We start from the raw sequence: 25,345 nt of genomic DNA, 5'->3' as shown, positions 1-25,345 counted from the left end.
AATGCGAAGAAACAAGTTTTAAATTTGAGGTATTTTTAAAAATACACAAATTGTATATAAAAAAAAACTTAGATTATGTTTAAGAATAGTCTTAGTCATTGGATTTGTTACCTATAATTGACCTCTGACCTTTAACTACTCACTAATTCTAATCCGTTCACTTTTCAAAGTGGACATCTGTGTCAAATTTGAACAAATTTCTTTAAGGCCTTCTTGGGATATTACATTCACAAAATGAGATGGATGCAGGGTCACAGTGACCTCTGACCACCAAAGTCTAATCACTTCATCCTGGAGTTTAAGTAGACGTTTGTGTCAAATTTGAATGATACAAGGTCACAGTGACCTTAACTTTTGACCTTTGACCATCAAAATTTTCCTCCAGGTGCTGAGTGAAATGCATGAGGTCACAGTGACTATTTTTAAACACTAGTTTATGAATGTAAAGCTTTAAGCATGCCGTCCTCTAATTAACCCTTTGAAACCTGGAGGTTGTGATTTCTTTTAAAAACATGGGAAGAAGGCAATGAGAACTTGGTAATAAATGTTAAAAGCTTGGGAAAAATATCTCTGAAAAAAAAGAATAAAACCTAAGGAAAAACATTATTATAATTATTATGATTATATATGTAAAATTATGTTTAAAACATGACTACTTGTCTAGTGTTCTTTCCAGTTAATTTCTGTGTTTTTCGTCATTTTTTGTTTGTTTGTTTTTTTCAGGTAATTTTCTGTTACTGTTAACTAATGTCTTGCTACTTTTTGGGTCATTTTTTTTTGTTTCATCACCTCCCTCCACTGTTTTTGAAAGCAATCAAGCCAATTTGCTTAGGTTTCAAAGGGTTAACTGTAATGGTCACCCACATGCAGACATTTTTACATCACAAAACAAAAGAAAAATCCCACAGCCTTCTTCTTTAACAGCTGCAATTTAATAACTTTTTATTAAGACAACAGATCAATAAGAAAGAACGTCACAATAAACTCCAAATGTATTAGGCATAAACAGTATTTCAACTTTTATGTATTTAGATCATGTATAAAATCATTTTTCAGTTTCGGTTTTATAAATGATGTGTATGACTCTGGTATTGTGTCACAGCAGTAATCTTCCATCTTTTCTACATTTTCACAGGTTGTTCTTGTCGTCCCAGCTGCATATGTTGCATCTGATTATTTTAAAAGGAAAAAAGACAAAGTAACTTGACATGATCATGAGCAAGTAAACAACAATCTGTGAAAGAGAATTGTCCAATGTCTTACCAAACATTAATGATAAAATCCTGTGTGACCTCACTCTTTTGGTTCAATGGGAACCTCCGTTTTGATCAGTGATGTTATATCTGTGGACACAGACAGAAGTACTTGTCACGTCTGAATCCCAGCACACAACACAAACAATCCTTGACACAGATCACTTACCCTCAAAGTCGATAAAGATGATGAGGTCATCGTTCTTGAGGTAATTGCGTCGCCTGAGGTCAAAGTGCTTCACAAAGTTCCTCCAGCCCCAAGATTCACTTTTGTAGCAGTTACAGGAAGGGTCAAATGTCCCCACCTTGGAGGGATTGTCCCACAAATACTTTCCATCTGGTGCTAGAGGACAAAACAACACAGAGTCAATCAAGAACATCTGCCTTCATATTGTTGAAAGCTGGCATGTGTGATGCTCGAGTTTTTTTAGGAGGGGGATGTCTACCAAGACATATCACTATCACTCATCATGAGCGGAATATCTCTGCCAAGCTCACATGTAGAATATCTCTGCTCGCGAGGGCAATGTTATAGCCTGAGAGGAGAAAACCATATTTTGAGCATTCGATAAATGAATGCATTAAGAGTAAATGGGAAGACGAAAAAAATCCTGCAAGCACCCTCCTAACACAGAGCCAACACTGTTTGACCTTTAAACAGAACTGACTGTAATGTATGCCTGATTTTGAAGGGAAAAGTCCCGCTGATCTCCATGATTTTCTTCTGAGCAAAAATCTGAGTGAGAGTACGGGACAACTTTACGCACTGGCCTGTTTGGCTGTGACTATCCCTGTGTCCACTGCCTCTGTTGAGCGCTCATTCTCAGCATTGAAGCATCTTAAAACTTATGTCAGAAACATGACCGGACAGACACGGCTTTCAGCATTAGCCTCCATGTCCATAGAAAAGGACTTATGGATGGAACTGAAACGCACAGATAAAATGTACAACAGAGCCATTGAAGTCGTCTTGAGAAAAGAAAGAAGGATGGATTTTATTTTCAAATAAGCAGGCGCTGTGGAGGAGATCCATGTCGGTGAGTGCAAGCATTTTATTTGTATTTTTAATATGTTTTTGTCATTTTTATTTCGTTAGTATTAAATCAAGGGTAACAAAGTAAAATGGCAAAAATGCTAAAAATTAGTGATCTTAAATGCTCCCGAAATTAAGTGTTGCTCGACTAGCCTATATTATGGGTGATGTAATGTATATGTGTGATTCTGTATGGATTCTCAAGCTGTAGTGTCATATTGATGCTATTATGAGGTGTATTAATTTAGGCAGGACTAAGTAGGATGTCACTGAAGGCCTAAGGTTGAAATGCATGGCCCACCACTGTGTGATAGTACACCACTGGTCAGCTGGATGACGACTGCTGTGGCAGTATGACATGCAGAGAGGCAGTGTCAGTTGATCACATGGTTGGATGGAACCTCTCATGGCTGTATGATATGCTGGACGGCGTCATTTTGAAATGCTGCTGGCAATGACATAATGTAAGGAGCACAAATGGGCCTAAGGTTTGGGCCAGAGGGCTGTTAGATGGGTCCAACAAACCCTAGACTTTGACCCAGCAACCCGGTGTTCACTTCCTGTGTGAATGTTGAGCCAAACCATGATGTTCTTTTTCTAATCCCAATCATGTGCTATTGTCGATATCCCGACGTTGTTGCTGCATCTAGAGCATAATATGCAATTGAAACAGTTCTCTGATGAAGTGCTTATATGTGTTGACTAGGCATGATAATTTGTTATATAAACACAAACTGCAGAAAAAAAGAGTTAAATGAAATTCAGCTTTGCTTTCTGTCTTAATACACCAAGAACCTCAGGACTGTTCATAAGATCTGGACGAAAGCATTTGGAGATTTTGTCCTCAGCAGATTTGACTGTCCAGATTCCTTCCTTGCTTACCTTTCATGTTTTTACCGTATGCTTTTGAAAGCACATTTTTTTAGCATCCTAATCTGTCTGGGGATAAAACATAAGAAATACTTACTCTTTTTCAAATCAGTCGTGAGACTCCGAGCGGTAGACATCCTCAGCTTAATGTCTGGGTCCTGGTCCATCACAACCAAGGTGGCCTGTCTGTTAACCGCTGGCCACTGCATGACCATATCATTGTCCCCGTTATACAGGAAGAAGTACAGTCCAGTGTAGTCCCCAGTGTAATCACTGTAAGTTGACAGTGGCCTGACACGGACACCATAAGCGTAGCCTTCAGGGCTATAGAAACGAGGGCTGTCAATGAATGTATTGTGGTCAGCTGTTTCCATGATCTTGGAGAAGTTGCGGATCGTCCACACGGCATTTGGGCAGCGTGTCTCGGTCAGGCTGACATCGTCGATGTGGATGCCACCGATGGATGCAGAAGGATCACCACGCACAGCTTGGAAAGCATATCGGAATTTTACCCCTACCTCCAACGGGACATGGGCAATCTTCCATTTGTGGTCCGAATCGGCTGGGTGACAGGGAAGAGACAAGAAGAAATCTTAAAGTGTGGCAGTATGGCTTGTTAGTAGTGGGACAGTGATGTAGTGAGGTTTTGCCAACATTTGCTCGTAGTCGTCATGTTACAGTATTAACTATAAAGGATACTTTGATTCATTTGTTTGCCAAGAGTTGTATGGTAAATGGTAAAAGGACCTGTACATATATAGCGCTTTTCCAGTAGTCACATTCACCCATTCACGAACACATTCACACACTGGAGTTTGCGGCTAAAGTACAAGGTGCCACCATTCATGCAAATCCACACATTGATGGAACATTAAGTCTGAGTCTGTAGCTAGCTTAGCATAAAGACTGGAAGCAGAAGGGAACTCCTGGCCTGACTTTGATTAAGGTAAAAATAAATAAAATCCGCCAACTAGCTTCTCTAAATTTTCAGCCCGTTCTCATTCCGAGGTCGTCAAATACCTTTGCTTTGTCAGTGCTTTCAGCATGAGATCCTGACGCCAAAAGCCACATCATAACAAAAGCTAAGAACATGACTGGACAGAATCAGTGGCACTGTAATTGTATGCTGCCGGACAGACTGATGGCGCCTGTCATGTCGGCATGATATGTTGCTGGATAGCGTCAGCTGAGAACATGGCAAGAGAGAGCTGGTCATGGTGTTATTATGCGCTACGGGACAATCAGACGGCACATGCTACGTCAACATGAACACGGATGGGAGGCACCTCTTGAGTGGAGTTAAAACGCTGCCTGTAATGATGTAACATAAGGAGCGTGATGTTCTGTATAGGGTGGGTGGGAGGGCTGGTGGGTAGGTCCAATAAACCCCAGACTCTCATGCAGTAGTCCAGTATTTGCTTCCCGTTTGAATGTGATTTTTTTTCAATATTTTACCATGTGCCTCCTTCACCTAATCCTAAACATGCGTGCCAGCATGTGTATTTGTTGATGTCCCGGGGCTGGTTGACGTGCTTTGTTGCTGGAGCATAATCACATCCAGCACCAACCCACCATGTGCTTATGTGGACCTCACAATAAATGCATCCTGGAATGTAGCGTGTACCTAGCCATGTACCTAGAGCGTAATATGTAGATGCGGAAGTCCACTGAAAAGCACTAATATGTGATGACTTGGGATAAAAATATGTTAAAATTAATCCCTAACCCAGAAAAACCCCTTAACTTGTTTCAAGCAAGGACCTTACTTCAGACATCTAACCAAAAACCAATTCATAAACCTATTGATTCTGAGACAAGAAAACCAGAAGTGCAAAACTGCTGGCTCATTTCTGTATTGTAGGACTCATTCTTGCACTGCTCTATTTCTTTAAAATGATGACACAGAAACAAACTTAACTTCCAATTCCCAAACCTGCAACCCTCACTGTGTGTGAATGATGTTACTACCTGCATAGACATGACTGTTACAAATATGTTTAATGATATCGTAAAATAACTTGATTTGAATATCAGCTGAGAGCAGCTGAGCAGCTAAACAAATGTTCGAATGAATATTTCCCTTGATGAAAAGCTGTGTGTTGGGTAGCTGCTGTTATGATATGTGTCCTACATAAACATGCCCATTTAAATACCATAAAAGCTGTGTATTTTCTTCATTCTGCGAACGGTGCCTGTGCCGTCATCCATCTTGACCCAGATCACCAGCCTGTCTTTAAGGCTTCCGGTCATCTTGTAAAAGAACTGCAGACACTGGAGCTTCCTCTTGGGGTAAAGGGTCCTGGACTCCAGCAGAGCAGACTCCTGAGGCCTTCCAGTCATGGTACTGAAGTGCATGAAGAAGCCAGCATCTAAAGCATCATCAAAAAGTAAAGACAAGACAAACTTTATTTTTGCTCATTTGTTTAATGCTGTCAGAACAGAATAATCATTAACTGGGCCTTTTTATGACACTATTCAACTGACCTTTGCATCTTCCTATGAGTGTGTGATCCTCTGCACCCTCATTGCCCTTGGTATGGACCCAGTTGGCATCATCAGTGGAGGATTGGATCATCCCGCAGATGCTGGCTTTTTCAAAGGCACACTGGTCCAGTAGGGTGAGGGGATGGGCTAGGGAGGGATTTGGAGTTTTTTTGAAAGGTTTAGTTAACTGTGTACTAAATACACAATGAATCATACTATTTAAAGACTCTGATCATTTCTGACCAATAATATTGCACTGTCTATTTTCAGTGTGGGAAATGTATTCATGCAACATATACATACAGCAGTTGTACATTCGATTGAGCCTGAGGGTGTCCATCTCGCTGAAGTCCAGATACTGACCAATGATGTTGTAGAACTCTGGGATTTTGGTGGTAATAGTAGGGGCAGATTCATTCTTATTGAATGAGAAGGGCCTGTAATGCATGACAGACTCATAGTCGTATGCCGTGTTTTGATCGGTGATGTAGTCATCTTCGTATTTGTTGAAGTTGTGTTCAAGTCCTGAGGGAAATTTCATGTCAGTGTAGTCATTATTACCACACACAATGCCAGAAGGATTAAAGACATATGGCTAAATCTGGTGCCCAATACAGTGCCAGGTGCCCACCACCATTTTTTAATTACCAATAAAAACAGGTTGATTCACAGTGGGATTTTTTTATACTTAAGGTGCAAGAAAGCATAAAGTAGCATCAAAATAGTGCTTAGGTACTAGTCCCTAATATCCTAAAATCCTAGAAATTTCCTAAAATCCTAGAAATGTCTGAAAATCTTAGAAATTTCCTGAAATCTTAGAAATGTACCAAAAATCCTAGAAAAATCCTGAAATCCTAAAATCAGAAATATCCTAAAATCCTAGAAATTTCCTGAAAAATCTATACACATCCTAAAGTCCTAGAAATGTCCAAAATCAAGAATATGTCTTAATACCTAGAAATGTCCTAAAATCTTAGAAACATCCTAAAATCTTTGATGTGTCTGAAAATCCTATAAACATGCATGGTGCTGCTGTGACTGGCCTCTGACCTCCGGTGGCCCCCAAGCAAAGCGAGCTGAGTATCCCTGCTGTATGGTATCATCTCTGGGTTCAAAGTGACTAGCCAGCATGTCACCAAATGTCATAGCATTGTTTTGTTTTTACATAACATGAATGACATTAGAAAGCAAAGGATGAAGCATTTAGTTCCTAGACATACCTGGTATAACCTGATCCAGCCAGATGTCCACATAGTCATCCCTGTCTGTGCGGGACTGTTCATGGTAAAATCCCAGGGCGTGGAGTAGCTCATGCTCAATCACTGCCTTGTGGTCACAACCTGAGCCAAGAGACAGTATCTGGCCGTTCTGTTGGTCACCAACGCTGGAGAAACACCTGTGATAGTAGAAGCAGTCGAATCCATGATTCAAGCTTGAGTCACTCACAGGTTAAGATTCCATGGACTGAGAGTCATAAGGTCATTTGAATTTTTAACTCTATCCATCTCTCAGCATCTATCAAGAGCAGATTGTGGAAATGTAGCCTTACCCTCCTCTTTTTTCAAACTTGATGAATGTCTGCTCTCCCTCATAAGGCTTGAAGTCAACACAAGACTTCAGCCGATACATTTCAAAAGCCTGGTGGACGCAGCCCTTGGCATTAAGATCTGAAAAGTAAAAGGAACAGTCACAACAATACAAATAAGTCTTTGAGGATTCTTGAAGTACTCTGATGACAGTCTTCTAGAGCTGGGGTGGTCAGTTAATTTTAGTGTGTCATTAGGCAAACATCCCTTAATAAACTCCAACCATCTGTTTTCAAGTAATACCACCTGGAGCCATATCATCCAGCTGTCCAGCAGAGTATAATAACAACGCCATTGGTTCTGTCCAGCTGCATTCTCATCTGACACCATCAGGACGTGTTCCGTGAATTTTAGCATTGCACTCTTATGCTGAAAGCACTGACAAAATGGAGGTATCTGCGAGTTCAGAATAAGCTGTTGTGCGTGCATTTTCTTAGGATGTGATACGTCCTGCTCTATAGCGATATGTTGTGGTCATCTGGTGGTAGGAGCTTATTACATAGAGCTGTTGCTGGAGGTTGTAATCTATTTTAAAATTCTGCCAGTGTTTTCTTTTTTTCTTTTTTGCCAGATTTCTGCTAACCCCAATTAAACAAACATGTGAGTTTGCTGTGCTGTCAGTGGAGCGCAAAGGTTTGCTATCCCGCCTCCAATTCGCACTCCAAAATGCATAGATTAAAACTTAGTGAGCTCTTAGCTTAGGGCTTTCTTTTCTTCTTTCCCTTTCACTGCGGCGCTTCTTGTGTATCCTAGCTTGCACCTTTTTCTTTTCTTCAATTTTACAAGAAGAGCCGCAGCTGCTCATCAGAGCTTTGCTGAACTTTATCTTTTGAAGACATTTTCTTTTCAAATCTCTTTGATGCTTTTCTTTATACTAGTTTTTGGTCAGTAAAGACGCTCTTGCATTTCTTTTTAAGTAAACTCAAAATAATAATTTAAAGTGACTCTGTCAGACCAATGGGACTACTTTTGATTATTTCTGTGAGTTTTAATTGAGAAGGACCCTCCGCGATCTGCTGTCAACTCTGCCACCATCTGCAGATCAACACTACCAAGACCAAGGAGATGGTGGTGGATTTCCGGAGGTCCAGGCCGCCTATGCAACAGATCTCCATTGAGGGGTCTGATGTGGAGGTGGTCAGGACCTACAGATACCTCGGGCTGCAGCTAGACAACAAACTGGACTGGTCTTTCAACACCGAGACCCTCCTCAAGAAGGCTCAGAGCAGGCTCTACTTCTTGAGGAGGCTGTGGTCCTTCAAAATCTGCCGGAAACTCCTACTGATGTACTACCAGTCTGTTGTGGCAAGTGTCCTCTTCTATGCTGTGGTGTGCTGGGGAGGCAGCATCAAGAAGAGGGACGCCTCTCGGCTGGACAGGCTGGTAAGAAAAGCTGGCTCTGTGGTCGGCACAGAGCTGGACTCGATCACATCAGTGGCAGAGGGAAGGACTCTCAGCAAACTGCTCTGCATCATGGACAATGCCCACCACCCTCTGCACGGCATCATCATCAGGCAGAGGAGTGTCTTCAGTGACAGGCTGCTGTCCCTGTCCTGCTCCACTGACAGGCTGAGGAAGTCGTTTGTCCCACATGCCATACGACTCTTCAATTCCTCCTCACACAGATGAACACTGTTTGCACTGTTGCACTGTTTTTACTGGTATTGCACTGTTTTTATTGTTATTGTTGTTTTATATCTTGCGCTTTTGCATATTCTGCATCTCTCTTTTTCTCTGTATATATTGCTTATATATTTATTGGTCTATATTCTATTCTGTATGTTTATTATGCTGCTGGTTACTTAAATTTCCCTTGAGATCAATAAAGTACCTATCTATCTATCTATCTATCTAGAAGCAACACCTGCTGCACAAAAACATCTTTGGGAAACATGTATTTGACATGCACTTAGAGTTTTTAGGTTGGCCAGTGTTCATTCACCAACATCGAGGGGCTGGCTTTATGACCTATACTTCAGAAAGACACCAGGGGGCAATCCAGATTGAAAAGTTACACTATGGGGGAGCTGTCATGTTGTCTATCTTTATATACAGTTTATGGACTGAACACATTAGAGGCTAGTTAGACTAACTCTGGGCCATATCACAGTTAATATTTACATACAATGCTACTGAATATTTAAAATAAACTTACCCAAATCATCACCCAGAATGTAAGGAATTGGAAATTTCCATCTGTATCTTTTGTCAATCAGGGCATTCTTTCCTTGCTGTTGCACGAAAGAGAGAAAGGACATAAACAATTGTGAGCTTAAAACCTAATCAAGGCTAATAAAAACATCCAATAAAACCCATGGTGTTATCTGAAATAGATATACTACTGCAGTTATTAAAGATCAAGAAGACCAGTGCCAACAGCCAGATATATCTTTGCACGCAACAGCGGAACAAAGCCGGCAATAAAAGATTAAAGGAACAACAATGTTTAAGCAAAAGCCTTTTTCTCAAAAATAAGAAAATATTACCACTAAAATACAACTTACTGGAATTAAAATATCTCCTTCAATCAGGTTGGCGTCTGATCCTGCATCATGGGAAGGCATTATATTTATGTCAGCAACAAGTACAAACTTTGATGCAATATTTTATACAATATTACTGTAAATACAGGAACAGGATCAAACTGAAATGTTGCAGCTCACCCAGGTTTAGGATTGGGTTCTCATCCTCGCCATTCTCATACACCTCTGTAACACAAACACAGACATGGCTCAGACTCTTTTCACAGTCTTTCAACATCCGTTATTCTTTAAAGAAAATGTTTTGACATACCATGCACCTCAGGGGAAACAGGTATCTGAGTAAAGCAAAATCAGTGTAAATAGTCACTGAATGGCCATATAATATCCTGTTCACTTAATTACTGGTAGTTCATGCACACTTACGGTATATGAAGTAGTTAGGGCTACCAGTCCAAACAATAGCAGCACGCGCTTCATCATCCTGCTGTGTCCAGTCAGTGTTGCTGCTTTGCTTTTAATTGCACATTGACAAGATGTAACCTTTGGCTCCCCATGAAGTTCATGCTGGTTATACGTGAAGGACTTTGACTCAACAGTGTTACTGATTGGTGATGATTTATGAAGTGTGTGCTCATGTGCAAATGGCTGCACTTAAATGCATTTTAAACACTGCCTTTGCTTGTTATCTTTGTTATTTATCTGGTTTTGTAATATCAATCAATCAGTCAATCAATCAATCATTTATTTGTCACATGGAATTATACAACTCCAGGAAAATGTGATCCCGTCAGCTGCTTTAACATTTATGTCTTCTTCTATTGTTGGCTGAATGCTTTAGAATTGTTCATTTTTCCAAATTGTCCTGGTAATCAATGGTTGTGTTTGGTTGTGAAATTACTTTGCTGGCCACACATCTTGACCTCAAAAGCATGGTTGCTCCTCCCGAACACTGCCAGCGCCACTCTGCAGCCACCTCTGAACAGCTTATCGCAAACACGTTTTCATCCCAAGTCGTTACAAGTTGCTACTTTGTGGAGGAGTTTTTGTTATGATGCCACTATGTTTTTAGACGGAATAAAATGAATTATTTTAAATAAGCTTCATCGTAAGTAGGTTATTACTTTTTTATTATTATTTTCTCACAGCCTGGGATATGTCAATGCGTCGCAGCAACATTGATTTTATACATAATTGTTTTTCGTGCAGTGTCTAATCCTCATACCGCTCTGCACACGTAATGTGCTTCAAAATCTTGCTATAATGAATATTATACAATAATATTACTTTCTACTTCAATTGAGTTTATCGTTTTTAACCAACATGACTCCTAATTATTAATATGAAATATTCATTAATTCCCACAATCTTAATCCTTAAAATGACTGTATGTAATGATGTCATTAGTTTTTAGATATTGAAAAAAAACACCAACACAAAAATAAATTATTTTCTATATTTTTCATGCGATGTTGATTTTTTTTTAAAAGATTATCACAGTCTGGGATATGTCAGTGATCAGCAACTTCATTGATTGTGACAGGTCACCTAGTGGAAATAGCATGTATTTCCTCCATATGCCAAATATGGTCAAAATGACCTCATCAGGTGGAAAATAGTCAAAATGACAAATTCCAAGTCAAAAGCCCAGAATGATGCCCAGAAATAATACAAGTCATGTTTTTCTGCTTCGATGGCTGTGGGATCAAAAATGACAGTTTGAATGGGTTTCAATTAAGCATTTTTTGATCTTAACAGTCTGATTGTAACTATTTCAGTTGATTTATATTTTGTATTCATAATCTAAATCTGCAGTGTAATGGGTAAGTTGTCACATTAATGTAGTTGAGTAAAAGTATAAAAAATTTCAGGTAATGTACAAGTACCTCAGAATTGTACTTAAGTGGGCGAAAAAGCACTTGTGTAAACGTACTTAATTTCTTTCCCCAGTGTTAAATACATTTAATTCTTTTGCAAACTTGTCAAAAAATGTTTAATTATAGTGATAAAGAAATCTATGTCTACACAATAATGATTACTGAAAACTACAAATATTTATAACGTCACAGCTCACAAGTAAGCTAGATGACCCTTTTTTAGGTACTAATTTCAGTTTTTACAAACTCATTTTTAATTAAATTTTTAAAAAATAGCTTAAAAAGTTTGCAGATAATTGTTTTATGTTTATATTTTCGTTTTGTGCAGCGGCCAACTTTTTCAAATCAGAATCTGTGATGTGAATATTTGTGGTTCAGTCTGCTGCAGTTTGATGTTTCGGTCACACGGCAGCAGCATTGTTTCAGTTTTTAACTTCTTAAACTGAACCTCCGTCTGCAACCTCACAGCTGAAGTTTCAAAAAGATTTTAAAATGCAATGAGTTATAGATTCAAATAACTTATAAAGTAATGAAAATGAGCTTCAGATTGAAAGTACAACAAAATTCTGTTTACGCACTAATGTATCATGAATACTTGTATATTTATATATATAACATATATTATGTTCATACTAAGTTATGTTTTGGGCATTTTTTTAAGTGGAAGCAGTGTCTGTTTTAGTCTTATCAGAAATGGTTTAAATTGTTGGTTTGCTCATGTGTCTGTCTTTGTTTTTATCAATCAGATGTGCAAAAGTGCGCTGAGTGGATTTAAATAACCAACAGTCCTTTAGTTATATTGAAATATCCGTTTTATTCCTGTTCTGGGCTCATCTTTAAAAATAGTATAAATTTAAAAAGCTATTATACTAATGAAAGAGAACCGCTAAGGAGCATCAGTGGTCGTTTCTGAGAATGTTGCTCTTTAAAGATGTGCCTCAGAGTCCTGGAAAAGTCCTGAAAAAGTCTTGGAAAGTTATTGATCAAAAATGTGTACAAACCCTGGCTGTAAAAATTATGGTTTTGTTTTTATTTATTTCGTTTTGAACAAAATTTTGAGGCTTTTTTTTCTGTGTTTTCCAGCTGCTAAAGTGAAGAACATCCGCAGAGGAGTGAAAGAAGTTCAGAAGTTTATTAACAAAGGAGAGAAAGGGTGAGACGGCATGTTTTCACCTCAGTGAGACACTTTAAAGGGCCGCTCCGTCACTTTATTGTCTCTTCACACAGAAACCAGTCAGACTGATGGAGACACACTGTGTGTGTGTGTGTGTGTGTGTGTGTGTGTGTGTGTGTGTGTGTTATGCGTCTCTCTGCAGCATCGTGGTGTTGGCCGGCGACACGCTGCCCATTGACGTCTCCTGTCACCTACCGGTCATGTGTGAGGACAGAAACCTGCCGTACGCCTACATCCCCTCCAAAGGGGTGAGTCTGCCGTCGCCATGACAACGAACCACCAGCAGTGTCTCTGTCTGATTTTTAACTCATCGCGTCTCCGACAGACGGACATTAGTGATCAGTCGAGAATTAGCATAATCATTTATTTATACTTAATAAATCATTTATTTATTAAGTATTTACATTTTTATTAATTTAGTAAGTAAGTTAGTTTCGTTTATGTATTTTTGTTTTTATTCATTTTAACATTTAATCCTGTTTTTGTTTGTACATTTATCAATTTATTTCCACGTTTATTTATTTATCTATATATTTTAATTCTGGTATTAATTCTAAATTCTAAATGTTTTTATCTCATTATTTATCTTTACATTTAATTATGTTTTCTGAATGTACATTTTTATTTATTTCAATATAAAATACTGTTTTTGTTCATACATTTATCATTCATTTCCATATTTATTTATTCTGGTAATTATTGATATATTTTTTTTTAAAACATCACTTATTACATTACTTATCTATACAATTATTAATGTATTTATTTACGTTTTATTTATTTCAGTATTTATTCCTGTTTTTATTGGTTTTTAATTTATTCTTGTTTTAATTGATTGATTTATTGTAGTGTCCATTTATTTCAAAATAAATGCATAAATAAATACTGGAGTCAATAAATAGAGAAATAAATGTGCAAATACATACAGAAAACAATCAATAGATAGGAAAATAAATGAATAAATGTATGAAGAAATACTGGAATAAATAAGTAGGAAATGTATGTACAATTAAATACTGGACTAAATAGTGTAAATGGGAAAATAGATGTGTAAATAAATACAGGAATAATTATGTAGGGTAAAAAATGTATTAATAAACACAGGAAACGGGAGGAAAATAAAGGGATGAAGAAAAATACAGGAATAAATAAACAAATATTTAAATAAATACTTGAATAAATACATATAAAAATAAAAATAATAAAAGAAAGTAAAAATGTACAGTATGAATGTATGAATAAATGCAGGAATAAATAAATGGACATACCGAAATAAATAGATAAAAATTAATAAATAAATACAGAAAAGAATGTATGAATAAATAAATAAATACACATACATACACATACACATACACACACATGTTAAAATAGATTAATTAATAGGAAATAAATACGGAAATATGTCCTGTAAATAGGGAAATATATCTATAAATAAATACAGGAATAAATAAACAAATACTGAAATAAAAAGGAAATGCATGTGTAAATGAATACAAGAGTAAATAAATAGGGAAATAGATGTTAATACAGAAATAAGTGAAGAAATATGTAAATAAATGTGAATAAATAAATGTAAGAGCAAATACAGGAATATGTAAATAAATAAATATGTGGAAAAAAGAAATGCTGAAATAAATTTAGAAAAAAATGCATGAACAAACTTTTGTTTCTGTTAAACTTAAAAACATGAAGTTTATTAAGAGGAATTGTGTTGATTTTTCTTTTTTTAAAATGTATTGATGATTTTTAATATTTGTGGTTTCAGGATCTGGGTTCGTCTGCGGGATCCTCATCAAACCTCACGAGGACTATCAGGACGCCTACGACGAGTGTGTGGAGGAGGTGTCCAACCTGCCCAAACCTCGATGAGACGCCAGCCAATCAGTGAGCAGCTCTGAGGTCTATGCACTCATTCAGACATACTTTAAAGGAGCAGGCCGCCATTTTAGGAAAAAAGAATTTTCCAGGCCTGGAAAAGTTTGGGAAAACTAAATATGTCCTCAAAGATTTGAAAAAGTCATGAAATTTTATGTCACAAACCTGCATAATAACAGGTGATGTGTTCAGAGACCGTCAGAAAAAATAAATTTTTTGGCTATTTTTAGTAGTTGTTTTGTTTTTTCTTTAAAAGGAAAGCAGGAAAATAAAACACCAAAATGCTTTGGTTATTTGTACAGAAAAAATTTGGAGATATTTTTTTATAAAGGTCACCTAATGTTTTTCCTTAAAGTCAACAAAAAAGTTTACAGAAAAAAAACGGCAGAACTTTAAGAGAAAAGAAATGGTGTGACTTTTAAAGAAAAACATTTCTTTTTCAATCAAATGTCTGATCATTTTGTAGAAAAACTTTATTTTCACTAAATCCTGAATTGATGAAGAGCTTATTTTGTCTTGGAGCTCTGAGGGATGTTGGTTTTCTTGCTGTTAAATATGTTTCCTTTCAATGACTCTTGTTTTTTTAATTAAATGTAAACTAAATTTTGCCTGAACAGATTTTTTCTTTACTCTTTAGTTTGTTTGTTTTGTCTTTAGCTTCATCATATAACCTTGATCTTCATTTTTTAACCTCTATATTCAGTTGAATCCAGTTTAGAGAAAAGATGTTTAACGTTCAAATCAAAAACCTTAATATTTTTTGACTGAATTTGGTGTGAAGTTAGGACAGGGGCCCTTTTACACTGTGTGACATCAGCTTTTCTTGAGAAATCAGCCAAAAAAAAGGAAAGAAAAGAAAATAGCTAAATTAATGTTTTCTTCAAAAATCTGTTAAAATGACAATGGTTTTCCAAAGTGTCCCTGAGCCTGTGGATGAATGTCCTGCACACAGTCATCAGTGCAGGCTGAGGGGTCAAAGGTCACAGTTTACGTGCAGAGATTTCTGCAGGTTCTCTGAATCTTTGGATGATATTCTGGATCGTAGACGGTGAGCTCGCGTGTTGATAAATTATGTTGTCAGTCCCAGCCTATAGTCATGACGAAGGCTAGTCGCATTCTTTCGTGAAATAAACTAGATGTTTGGTTTAAAACAGACATATTTGCAACAACAAATTATTTCTATTTTATATTAATATATATATATTTTTTTTAACCAGGTGCAGAAAACCCACACAGACATGCGGAGAACATGCAAACTCCACACAGAAAGGACCGGAGACGGCCTGGACCTTCTTGCTGTGAGGCAGCAGTGCTAACCACTGAGCCACCGTGCTGCCAAACTTACCTGGACTTAAACTTGAGACCTTTTTGATGTCCCACAATGGTTCATCCTTTTATAAAGCCTTGGAATTTTGGGAAAAAACCAGATCACCTCAAGGAAAACCCTCATGGGCACGAAGACCCTGCCTGCTCACATGGTTTCTTAAGTCCATTTTACATGCGTTCAGTCAATCAGTCATTTATTCATCACGTGGAGTGATACGAGGTAAAACTCCAGTTAAAGGTGATCCCATCCGCTCCTTTAACTTGTCCTCTTTAATTTAGTCCTGATCTTGCATCTTCTTACATTGCTGGCAAATGCTTTCTAATTATCCACTTTTCCAGATGGTTCTGGTAATCCCTGGCTTTAGGTTGTGAAGTGATTTAACAGTCCACACATCCCGACCCCAACAAGACGGCCAGCTAACTGCTGGCAAGTCAGGTTGAGGTTTTCAAATGTAAATATCATTAAACATCGAGGAAAAAATAGACAAGAGTGGATATCACCTGAACTAGAATCCTGTCAGCCAGTTTACAGGTGTTAGAAACTGAATAGAGCGACTTCCGTGCCACATCAGTTTTCCAACAGGATATCAGGAACTGTAATATCCTTTGACTCACTGAAACTTGGCTAAATCCTGCACAGCACCATTCAACCAGGTGACTCTTTATGACGATCCAACCGAACAGGGAACTCTAGTGATTAACAGTGGCTAAGGACAAGTGCGATGGTGGAAATGTGATGTGCTGTAGCAAGTTGCTTCCCGTGTTTGGAAAGAGTCACCATGTGGCGGTCTTGTTGGAGTTGGGATGCTTGGAGAGTTAAAGCATTTCACAACCAGAGGCCATGGATTACCAGAACCCTCAAGGAAATATGGACATCGACAAAGCAGCAACCAGCAATGTAAGAAGACGCAAAAAAGGACTAGATTACAGAGCACAAGTCAAAGGCCCGAAAGGGATCCCATTTTACCGGAGACGTACCCTGTACGATTCCACGAGATGAATAAATGAGGACTGACTTATTTACACAAGTTAATTCACAACATCTTTGCACCCTCAGAAGAAACCAGATCACCTGGAGAAGACCCACATGTACATTAAGATGTGTAAACTTACCTGCTTACCTGGATTCATCACACCATTTAAATCTTTTTGTCATCCGGCTCACAGCTGTTCACATCAGCCTTATCCTCGGACTCACACCTGTTAAGATTTGCGACGCCTTCAGTATTTGGCATCGTCACGTGTTGCTCAGGACTATTAGTTTGTTTTTCTCTTAAGGGAACTGTCTCCACTGTGTTCCCTGTGCATGAACAGCTCGTTGAAGGCATTTCATCTACCTCTACAACAATTACTTTACATGGAGACAGACAGGGAAGAATACATGCATAGCTAGTTGAAGGCATTTCATCTACCTGTTTAACAATTGCCTGAAAAGGAGATGGAGCGGGGAGCTTTAACTCAGAGTTAGTAAAATATGTTAGTCTGAAGTTTGCCAAGCCCTGCAGCAAGGTATTCTTCTTTTCCTCACACGTTTCTGATGTGAGGACACTATTGTCCACCTGCCTCTTGATTTTACATTTTACACCTTTCATAATTTTTATTAATTTTTCATATGTAAATATTAGCATTTTAGCTCAATAGCTCCCAGGTCATGTGACCAATGGACCCAAAATCAGTGTGGGATGATAGTACTCCACTGGCTGCATGAGATACACCTCTTGTTTTTACATTATAAATCTCCAAATAACTTTTATTAATTTTTTATATGTAGCATAGGAGCGAATGTCTGTCGAATATCCAACATAAAACTATCTTCACTGCAGTTAAAGCAGGGTTTCAAGGCAGTCCATTTTGATTTGAAGATGTGAAACTTTTTTAAGAATTATGAGGAGTCGAATTATAGAACATACAGCCCACTGAAATGAAAATACAACATAACATCAAATACTCTAATTTGTACATTACTACCAATTTCTCTGTTTATATAGACCTCATATCTGTCCAAAATAAGTTTGAATGTTCACAGTGAAAAGAAAAAACAAATGAGTTATAGCTTCCTTCTCTAAACTGCAAAAATCACAGGAATACTCTAATTTAAGTTTATATTTAAATACTGTATATATTGTTTGTTTATGTCGTCCTCTGTGCTTATTTCCTTCATCTTCATCCTGCACGTTTTTTGTACTTATTTATTAATATAGTTTATTTTGCACAGTTATCTTGCTATTTTGCTATCCCTTTGCTGCTGCAATGTTGGAAATTTCCCCACTGTGGGACTAATAGAGGATTATCTAATCTTATCTTTTCAAGGCTGCTTTAACAGAACAGACTGCAAAATCTTGACGTCTGTCGTGTTTTTATTAGGGGGGATCAGAGCCCTGTAAGAGACTGTTTATTCCAGTGCATTAGAGGGGACAAATGCACGTGCTAAAAATATTGAGGGGGCGTGTCCCCTGTTTTCCCCTGCATCAAGGCTTCTGTCACCCACACCACAACCTGCAGCCCGGGACGCCGAGCTCAGACCGAGTACTGAAGACGGTCGACGGGCTGACCATACGGTAAGAAGGAAAAAACTAAAGAAGCACGCTCTCTGTTGACTGGTTTAAGGAAAGCTAAACGTTAGCACCGAAGGTTGGCAACACGTGTTCGTTAGCTAAGGCTAATGACAAAGTTATATCTAACTACATGCTAGTTTAGCTGCTAGTTGCAGAAAACTTCAGCTAATGCTAACTGTACCCATTTACGTCGCAGCTTAACTCTCCCAGCCGACGGTGGGTGTGTTGTGCTCGGTTAGTGATGCAAAAGGCGGTATTTCAGATGACACGCATGCGTCATTCACAACTTTGAAAATGTGCGTCGAAGTCAACATTAGCACAATGTGAGGGCACGTTACAATAGTTTAGTAGAAGGTTAAAGTAAGCTTACGCTAGCACGACATGCTACTGCCATGACGGCTAACGGACGTGTTTCACATTTAGCAGATGTGATTAGCTTCCTCGCTGGCACGATATGCACCGCGGACGAGGTGGCCGAGTGGTTAAGGCGATGGACTGCTAATCCATTGTGCTCTGCACGCGTGGGTTCGAATCCCATCCTCGTCGATATCTTTATTTTTCAGCAATAAACAGCATTATTTTAAATTTGTGCAATAATGGTATGTTATTCGCGACTCCGAAGTTAGCCTCCGATTCGTAGCTTCCGATACAGCGGCTCAGGGGAGCGGGGTTTTTGAGGCACTGAATGACCGATTATCACGTTTTTGCACTTCTTACTGTGGCGAAAGCGCCTTAGATGTTCAAAGTCAAGCCTCGACCGTTGTCTGAAACCATATTTTACGCTTGTGATTCATATTTTTCGCGAGAAGACCACATTGGGCTGCCGATTGTAGATTATTAGAGGCTCGTCTATTTCTGCTTTGGTAACTGTGTCAACCCAAAGGGACTGTTTGGTGCATTTTACACATCTTTAATTCTTCTTAAAAAAAAAAAAAATCATTTTGGCTGTGTTCATGCATATGGCAATAATTTTGGCAAAATGTTCTCAGCTCCCAGCTCAGTGTCAGCAAAATTGTGAAATATAATTTCCAATAGGTGCACTGTCACATTCAGTGTTGCTGCTAATTATTGACATATGACCAGGCTATGATAATAAAAAAACAAATCTACTTACTACTTAAAAAATGAACTCAATGAAAGATAAAAAAGGTTTTTAAAGCTTTATTTTGAAAAGCACATTTTGTGTGCAGAGTGATATAATGTGTATTATATTAAAATGGGCCCTAAGGGTTAATAAAAAAACATTTACAAGGAGCCAGCATAGTGTAATGTAGATTGTTTGGGTTTGGAGAGACAGACAGCATCATGTGTGCTGCCTTCAGTCTGCCTCGTTGCACACAGCAGCACTGAGAATATTATCTTTAGTGGAGTTTATGCAGTATAATCTAATTTCCAAATGAAATAGGATAGTCTAATGTTTTGTTCGGTATGTAATGTGTATCAAATTGAATGCTTCATACCAAACAGTTTAATACAAATAGCTGTTCTTTTACACCCCTAGTCAAATCTGAACTATATCAAGCCTTTGATACCAAGCAAGCAAGCAAGCAAATTGGCTTAATTTATTTCACAAACATGGGAGGAAGGCAATTAACAACTTGAGCAAGAAAATGCCCCAAAATGAGCAAGAAATTAGATTAAAAAAGTTAGAAGAAATTTACTTGAAAATAAAGCAAAAAATGAGGAGACAAGAAATGGCCATAAGTGCAAAAAAAGAGAGGGAAAAAACGTTTTTTACTGTAACATGATTTTAAATAAATAATTTAAAATAAAAATATAAATTTTTTTTTAGGACTTTTTTGTTACATAATTTCAAATAATATCCCCACAGCTTTTTTTTTTTTCATTTTCTTGTCATGTAATGTTAATGTTAATGTTTTCACAAATCTGGAATTATGACACTGGGTTTTAATTAATTTTCAGCCTCTGGGATCAGCCTTCATGTGAGATATGCAGTTCAATCTCCCTTTTTTTTTTCATTTTTACAAATAGAATAAACATTTCACAAATGTAGAAGTGGATTTTAGACAAAGTTGAGGTTTTTCTTTTTGACATCTAACATGCTTTCACCACAGGAGGAGCTGCAACAAGCCTACAATCAGTTTTTAAGTATATTGCAAAATACGTTTCCCTTAACAATCCCCTTAACTGCGGACTCAGAAGCTGCGAATCTGAAGTTTTAACTTCATCGCTTTATTGTTTCTCATGTTTCACTTTATTCAAATTTTGAGATTTCATTTCCCCTTTAGACATGTGAACAGCAAACTGCAGCACAGTGTTTCTCTTTGATCAGCTGTTTATGCAGTCATGATAAAGTACTTGTTGTGTATTTTGGTCCCAAACAAAACTACAGTCTTGCACCATGTCTTACAGCATTAATCATGCTGAAATCTTCACTTCGTCGATGTCATTCCTTTCTTGATGTTCATCGCCACACAACTAACAGCCCCCACCGTGCTCTCAGCAAGCATTATTTTTACTCTGTGCACCTTTAACACAACAAATCACAGCCCTCATTCCTTTCCTTTCCGTCTCTGACTTTTATTTTCAGGGATCCTCATCTGCCTGATAGGCTCTGTTTTGACGTCCTTCTCCTCTGTCCATGTGTCTGTCTCCACAGCTCCCCTGGGAATCAGCAGGGCGTCTCACATCTCCTGTCGCTCCATATTGACCGGCATCCCGTCCAGGGGACAGATGGATCGTCTCTGCCTGTCCCTCCATCAGGTTCGTGGTGGCTTTGCTGCTTTTTTTCTATGAGTGAGATGAAATGCAGTGATTGAATTATATGAAACCATCAGTCACTGTATCGCTTATTGGCCTGAGGAACAGGAAATCATTGGTTATTATTTTTTTTTATTGTAATGAGGATTACCGGGTATCGTGTCAGTAATCAGGTTACTTACTGTATCAGTTATTGTATCGGTTATCGTGTCAGTTATTGTATTGCTTATTGGCCTGAGGAGCAGGAAATGATGTGATTTTGTATAAGTTATGGCTTGAGGAGCAATAAATGATTGGTTATCATCCTGAGGAGCAGAATATTATCAGTGCTGGTTGAAAAAAAACCTTTATCATACATCCCCGGTAGTGTTAACTTTTTGACGCTTGTGCTGTTGCTGTTGCATTTCACCTTCTGGTCCCGATGATGCTGGTCTATAGCGTACTGGTATTTGGCTGCATTCAGTCCCAGCACTCCGGCGAGTCTCTCTCCAAGGAGATCACATGCTATTTATGGCAACAATGTGACAATAACTCAGTGAGACCTCCATCAGAGCTGTAAATCAGCATACTGATGGATTTAATGTGCTTTGTTGAATTGTCACATGACGTACTCAGCAGAGAGATCCTCCCAACCAGAAGCACCACATTCCTGAATGTCAACCTGGTCTGAGAGACAAGAGACAGAAAGAGAAACTGGTGACACGACTGCCAATCACTGACGTCTAACATCATGTGTGTCCTGTGTCCCACCCTCTGTGTCCCATCCTCTGTGCCCTACCCTCTGTGCAGCGTCACTGAAAGGAGCTCTACGTGATGATGCCTCCTCCTCCTCCTCCTCCTCCTCCTCCTCCTCACTGCTGTTCTCCTCCAGAGTTTCACCGCTGGAGAAGTGGATGATCCTCCTCTGTGTGGACAGAGTAGGACCTCCAAACTCTGTCTCCTGTAAGTCTGCTGATGTCTGACACATGGGACAGGGTTTTTACATCTTTATTTCACATGGTCTGCATCCTGCATGTTGTTATTTTCTAGGCTTTTTTGCAGATTGACCAGAGTCTAACACACACACACACACACACACACACACACACACGCACGCACGCACGCACGCACACACACACACACACACACACACACACCTGTTAACTGTTTGCCAGAGTGTTACACAGCCTGAGCTAAGCTGTCTGTTTGTCTTTCCTCACTATTACAACACTTACTTCCTGCTGGTTGCTGTTCATTCTTCACACACTATTAAGTCTTGTCTTAGTCGCTCCAACCCAATGCGGTCAATTCCTCCTCGTGTCCCAGCTGCACCGCGTGTCCATCCTTCCTCTCTGACTCTGCCGTGTGTGTAGAAAAACAACTCCAGGATCCAGGATCCAGGATCACTCCTGACACCTGACACGCCAAACACAGCACTGTAGTCTGTGTCAGCAGGTAGTCAGAGAGCAGCCGCCGTGCCGCGCTCACTTTCACTCTCGGGCTGGAGGGCTGGGCTTGTGCTGCATGAGAACGTCAGGGTGCATTGCGACATAATAATAATAACTTTATTTATGTAGCACCTTGTAAAAACAGAGTTTACAAAGCGCTTTGACAAGCAAGGCAAAGCAGTAGTGAGAGGAGTTTTACGCATAGTAACATGACAAAAAAGAGCCAAAAAAGTAATACCGAACCAAAGCCAGACAAACGAGAGAGACGATCACAAAACAGAAGTAACAACAGCAACCCATCCCAGTATGAATAAATGCTGTTCGAAGAGTATTTGCGGTAAACACAGAATTAATAGTACTAGTTATGGACTTAAAACATTGCCAGGGCAGAATAAAAATAAAAATAAAATCCTAAAAATAAATACATAAATAGATAGATGAATTAAATAAACCAAATAAAAAAAAATAAACCAGATGAAATAGAAATAAGAAAAAAAAGAAAAGTTCATATTGCCAATAATCCCCTTAAATATGTCCTTCTAAGTTGCCTTAAAGTTTGTTTATGTCGGCCTCACTTTTCTTGTGTTGCTTTCAGCCTGTTTTCACAACAGTTTTAACCTTTGAACCTGAAACAAATTGCCGTGAATGTTTTTTTTTTCTTTCTAAAACATGGGAGAAAAAGGCAGTGAACACCTTGGTCACAAATGTTCCACAAATTACAGTAAATTATTAGATTTCGAATTTTTTTTTTTTTTTTGAAGCTAGAATCATCTTGAAATCATGTTGTCATAAATAAACACAAGACCTGGAGGAAAGGACTTTAAGGATGATTTAATACTGCAATAGAAATACATCTGACATGAAAGACAGCATCAGAGGAATAATGAGCTACAGGAGTGTAACGCTGAGTTGACTCACCCTTTGAATACACTGTTGCCTTAAAGATGAAAGAACCAGCATCGGTGTGATTTGGGCTTATTGATATGAGCTGTTCAGGTATGAACAACAGTTAGGTGGCCTGGCCATTATAACTCCATCACATCCTCACTGCACAACTCAGTACAAAGTGCAACGGTGATATAATGTGCCAGAATTAAATTCAGTGAGACGTGTCTGCTTTTCACGACCGCTGGAGTCTAGCTCAGAGAAGCTAATATATTTGGAGGTGCATAAATGTGAGCAGTATAATACAGTGTTGCAAGTTTCTAGCAGTTCATGCTTTAATCAACATGACTTTATTGTCAAAGCGGCAAAATGGTGACGGCGTGAGTGAAGCGGCTGGAGCAGCTCTGCTGCAGCACAGAAAAGAACTGAGGGACCCAGATGTTGATATGCTCTCCCTGCAACACATCTGTTATCCTCATGCCCCGAGCGCTGCTCTTAAAGGGATGATTCTAGTTTTTCGAGGGGGTTGGTACGGTTTCGTTATCCACAGTCAGTGTGTTACATACAGTAGATATCTATCTGCACACCTGCCGTTTAGAGAAGGAGGCTGGAATAGTGACGCAGAAGCTAAGCAATGCACTGCTGTGGACCGGGGTCAGCAACAACGTTTTAGCCACTGAAACAAAGTCTCACGCTGTATCGAGAGTATTTTCACAGCAAACAGTGTGATATCCCATCCTGCTTTGTTTTCCCACTGGAATTCACTGTCTTGGAAGCCAGACTCCGCTGAGAAGATTCCAGCGATTTTACCCTTTGAAAGCGACATCACTTTTCTTGTGCTGCTTTCTGACGCCCTTTGCAAGTGTTTAACCCTTTTAAATTTGAGCAAACTGGCTTGATTTCTTTTCCAAAACATGGCTGGAAGGCAATTAGCAAAGACAGAAGACATGACCCAAAGTTTAGTGAGAATTGGTGAAAAGTAGAAAAAAAATGTCCTGAAAATTGTTTAAAAAAAAGTCACATTTTTAAAAAAAAAAATTGTAACATACATTTGAATATACAATTATAATAATTATACATACATTTTCCCTAGCTTTTTTATTTTATTCCCTAGACATTTTACCATAGTCTTTTTTTCAAAATCTCTTTTTTTTTGCAGTTTGTGGAACATGTCACACCAAGTTACTTATTGCCTTTTTTCTCATGTTTTTGAAAGAAATCACACCAATTTTCTCAGAGTTCAAATGTTTAAGTAGTTGTGAGAGGCGTCTGAAAGCAGCACAAGAAAAGCGAAGTAGCGCCAGATTTCAAATGTTTAACCCAGCAATACCTTTTTTTGTTTTTCAAAAACTTGGTGAAAAACAACTAGCAACTTAGTAAGAAATGTTCCACAAAATGTTCAACAAAACAAATAATGTTACAGATTTATTAGATTTTTATAGCACTTCTTTAAGGTAATTTTTCTTCTTTTTTTTTTTTTAAACTTAAACTTTCATGTCATTTTCTTGTAGGTTTTACTACTTTTTGCTCAGCTCTGAACACAGGAGCAGATGGCGCCTTGACCAGTTCTATAGTTTGTGTTATCACTTGAATCACCACAGTCACACAATGACACAAACTGATCGTAGCAGCGGAGCAGCAGCTCCTGTGTTCAGAGAGGTAAAATGATGTTAACAAATGTTTTTGTTAACTGACAAGACCATGAACGGGCTACTAAAGCCATGAAATGAATCCCCATCAAAACAGGCTGTCTGATGGAATGGTATATCAGTGAAAATACTCTTAACATAGTGTAC

General features: G+C 38.5%; 1 protein-coding gene, 1 long non-coding RNA gene and 1 other non-coding gene across 4 annotated transcripts; 2 read left to right on the top strand and 1 right to left on the bottom strand.

The window, feature by feature from the left end:
• Positions 1-1,104: 1,104 nt before the first annotated feature.
• mep1a.1 (meprin A, alpha (PABA peptide hydrolase), tandem duplicate 1) lies at positions 1,105-23,074 on the bottom strand. 2 transcript variants are annotated; one of them, XM_042503053.1, is made up of 17 exons: positions 22,452-23,074; positions 22,016-22,195; positions 21,849-21,903; positions 21,647-21,741; positions 21,073-21,267; positions 9,890-9,941; positions 9,731-9,771; positions 9,382-9,457; positions 7,190-7,307; positions 6,861-7,036; positions 5,944-6,165; positions 5,641-5,787; positions 5,310-5,525; positions 3,254-3,718; positions 1,423-1,596; positions 1,264-1,343; positions 1,105-1,169 (listed from the first exon to the last, which is right to left on the bottom strand). In XM_042503053.1, exons 1-16 carry the CDS (start codon positions 22,470-22,472, stop codon positions 1,294-1,296), a joined length of 2,283 nt encoding a protein of 760 aa, XP_042358987.1. In that variant the 5' UTR covers positions 22,473-23,074; the 3' UTR covers positions 1,105-1,169; positions 1,264-1,293. The 2 variants fall into 2 exon arrangements, with proteins under 2 accessions (XP_042358987.1, XP_042358986.1); XM_042503052.1 differs by lacking the exons at positions 21,073-21,267; positions 21,647-21,741; positions 21,849-21,903; positions 22,016-22,195; positions 22,452-23,074 and adding exons at positions 10,020-10,044; positions 10,133-10,207 and having other exon boundaries at positions 9,890-9,934.
• On the top strand, positions 18,447-22,090 carry LOC121955206. The gene is made up of 3 exons (XR_006106614.1): positions 18,447-18,519; positions 21,137-21,240; positions 22,027-22,090. It is a non-coding gene; the product is annotated as an uncharacterized LOC121955206 (long non-coding RNA).
• trnas-gcu lies at positions 18,981-19,062 on the top strand. The gene has a single exon. It is a non-coding gene; the product is annotated as a tRNA-Ser (tRNA).
• Positions 23,075-25,345: the final 2,271 nt, after the last annotated feature.

This window comes from Plectropomus leopardus, chromosome 16 (genome assembly GCF_008729295.1).
Source record: "Plectropomus leopardus isolate mb chromosome 16, YSFRI_Pleo_2.0, whole genome shotgun sequence".
In the NCBI taxonomy this organism is placed as follows: Eukaryota; Metazoa; Chordata; class Actinopteri; order Perciformes; family Serranidae; genus Plectropomus; species Plectropomus leopardus.
The sequence above is the reverse complement of the archived record's forward strand: the minus strand, read 5'-3'. Positions and strand labels throughout refer to the sequence as shown.

Bases quoted from the DNA above. Each gene is read 5' to 3' on its own strand.
- mep1a.1 (XM_042503053.1), bottom strand. From the start codon at position 22,472: ATGAACAGCAACCAGCAGGAA. The intron at 21,268-21,646 runs GTGAAATGCAAC...TCTCACTCATAG, and splicing joins AGCATCATCGGGACCAGAAG to AAAAAAAGCAGCAAAGCCAC. The intron at 5,526-5,640 runs GTCAGTTGAATA...ATGATGCTTTAG, and splicing joins ACTCATAGGAAGATGCAAAG to ATGCTGGCTTCTTCATGCAC.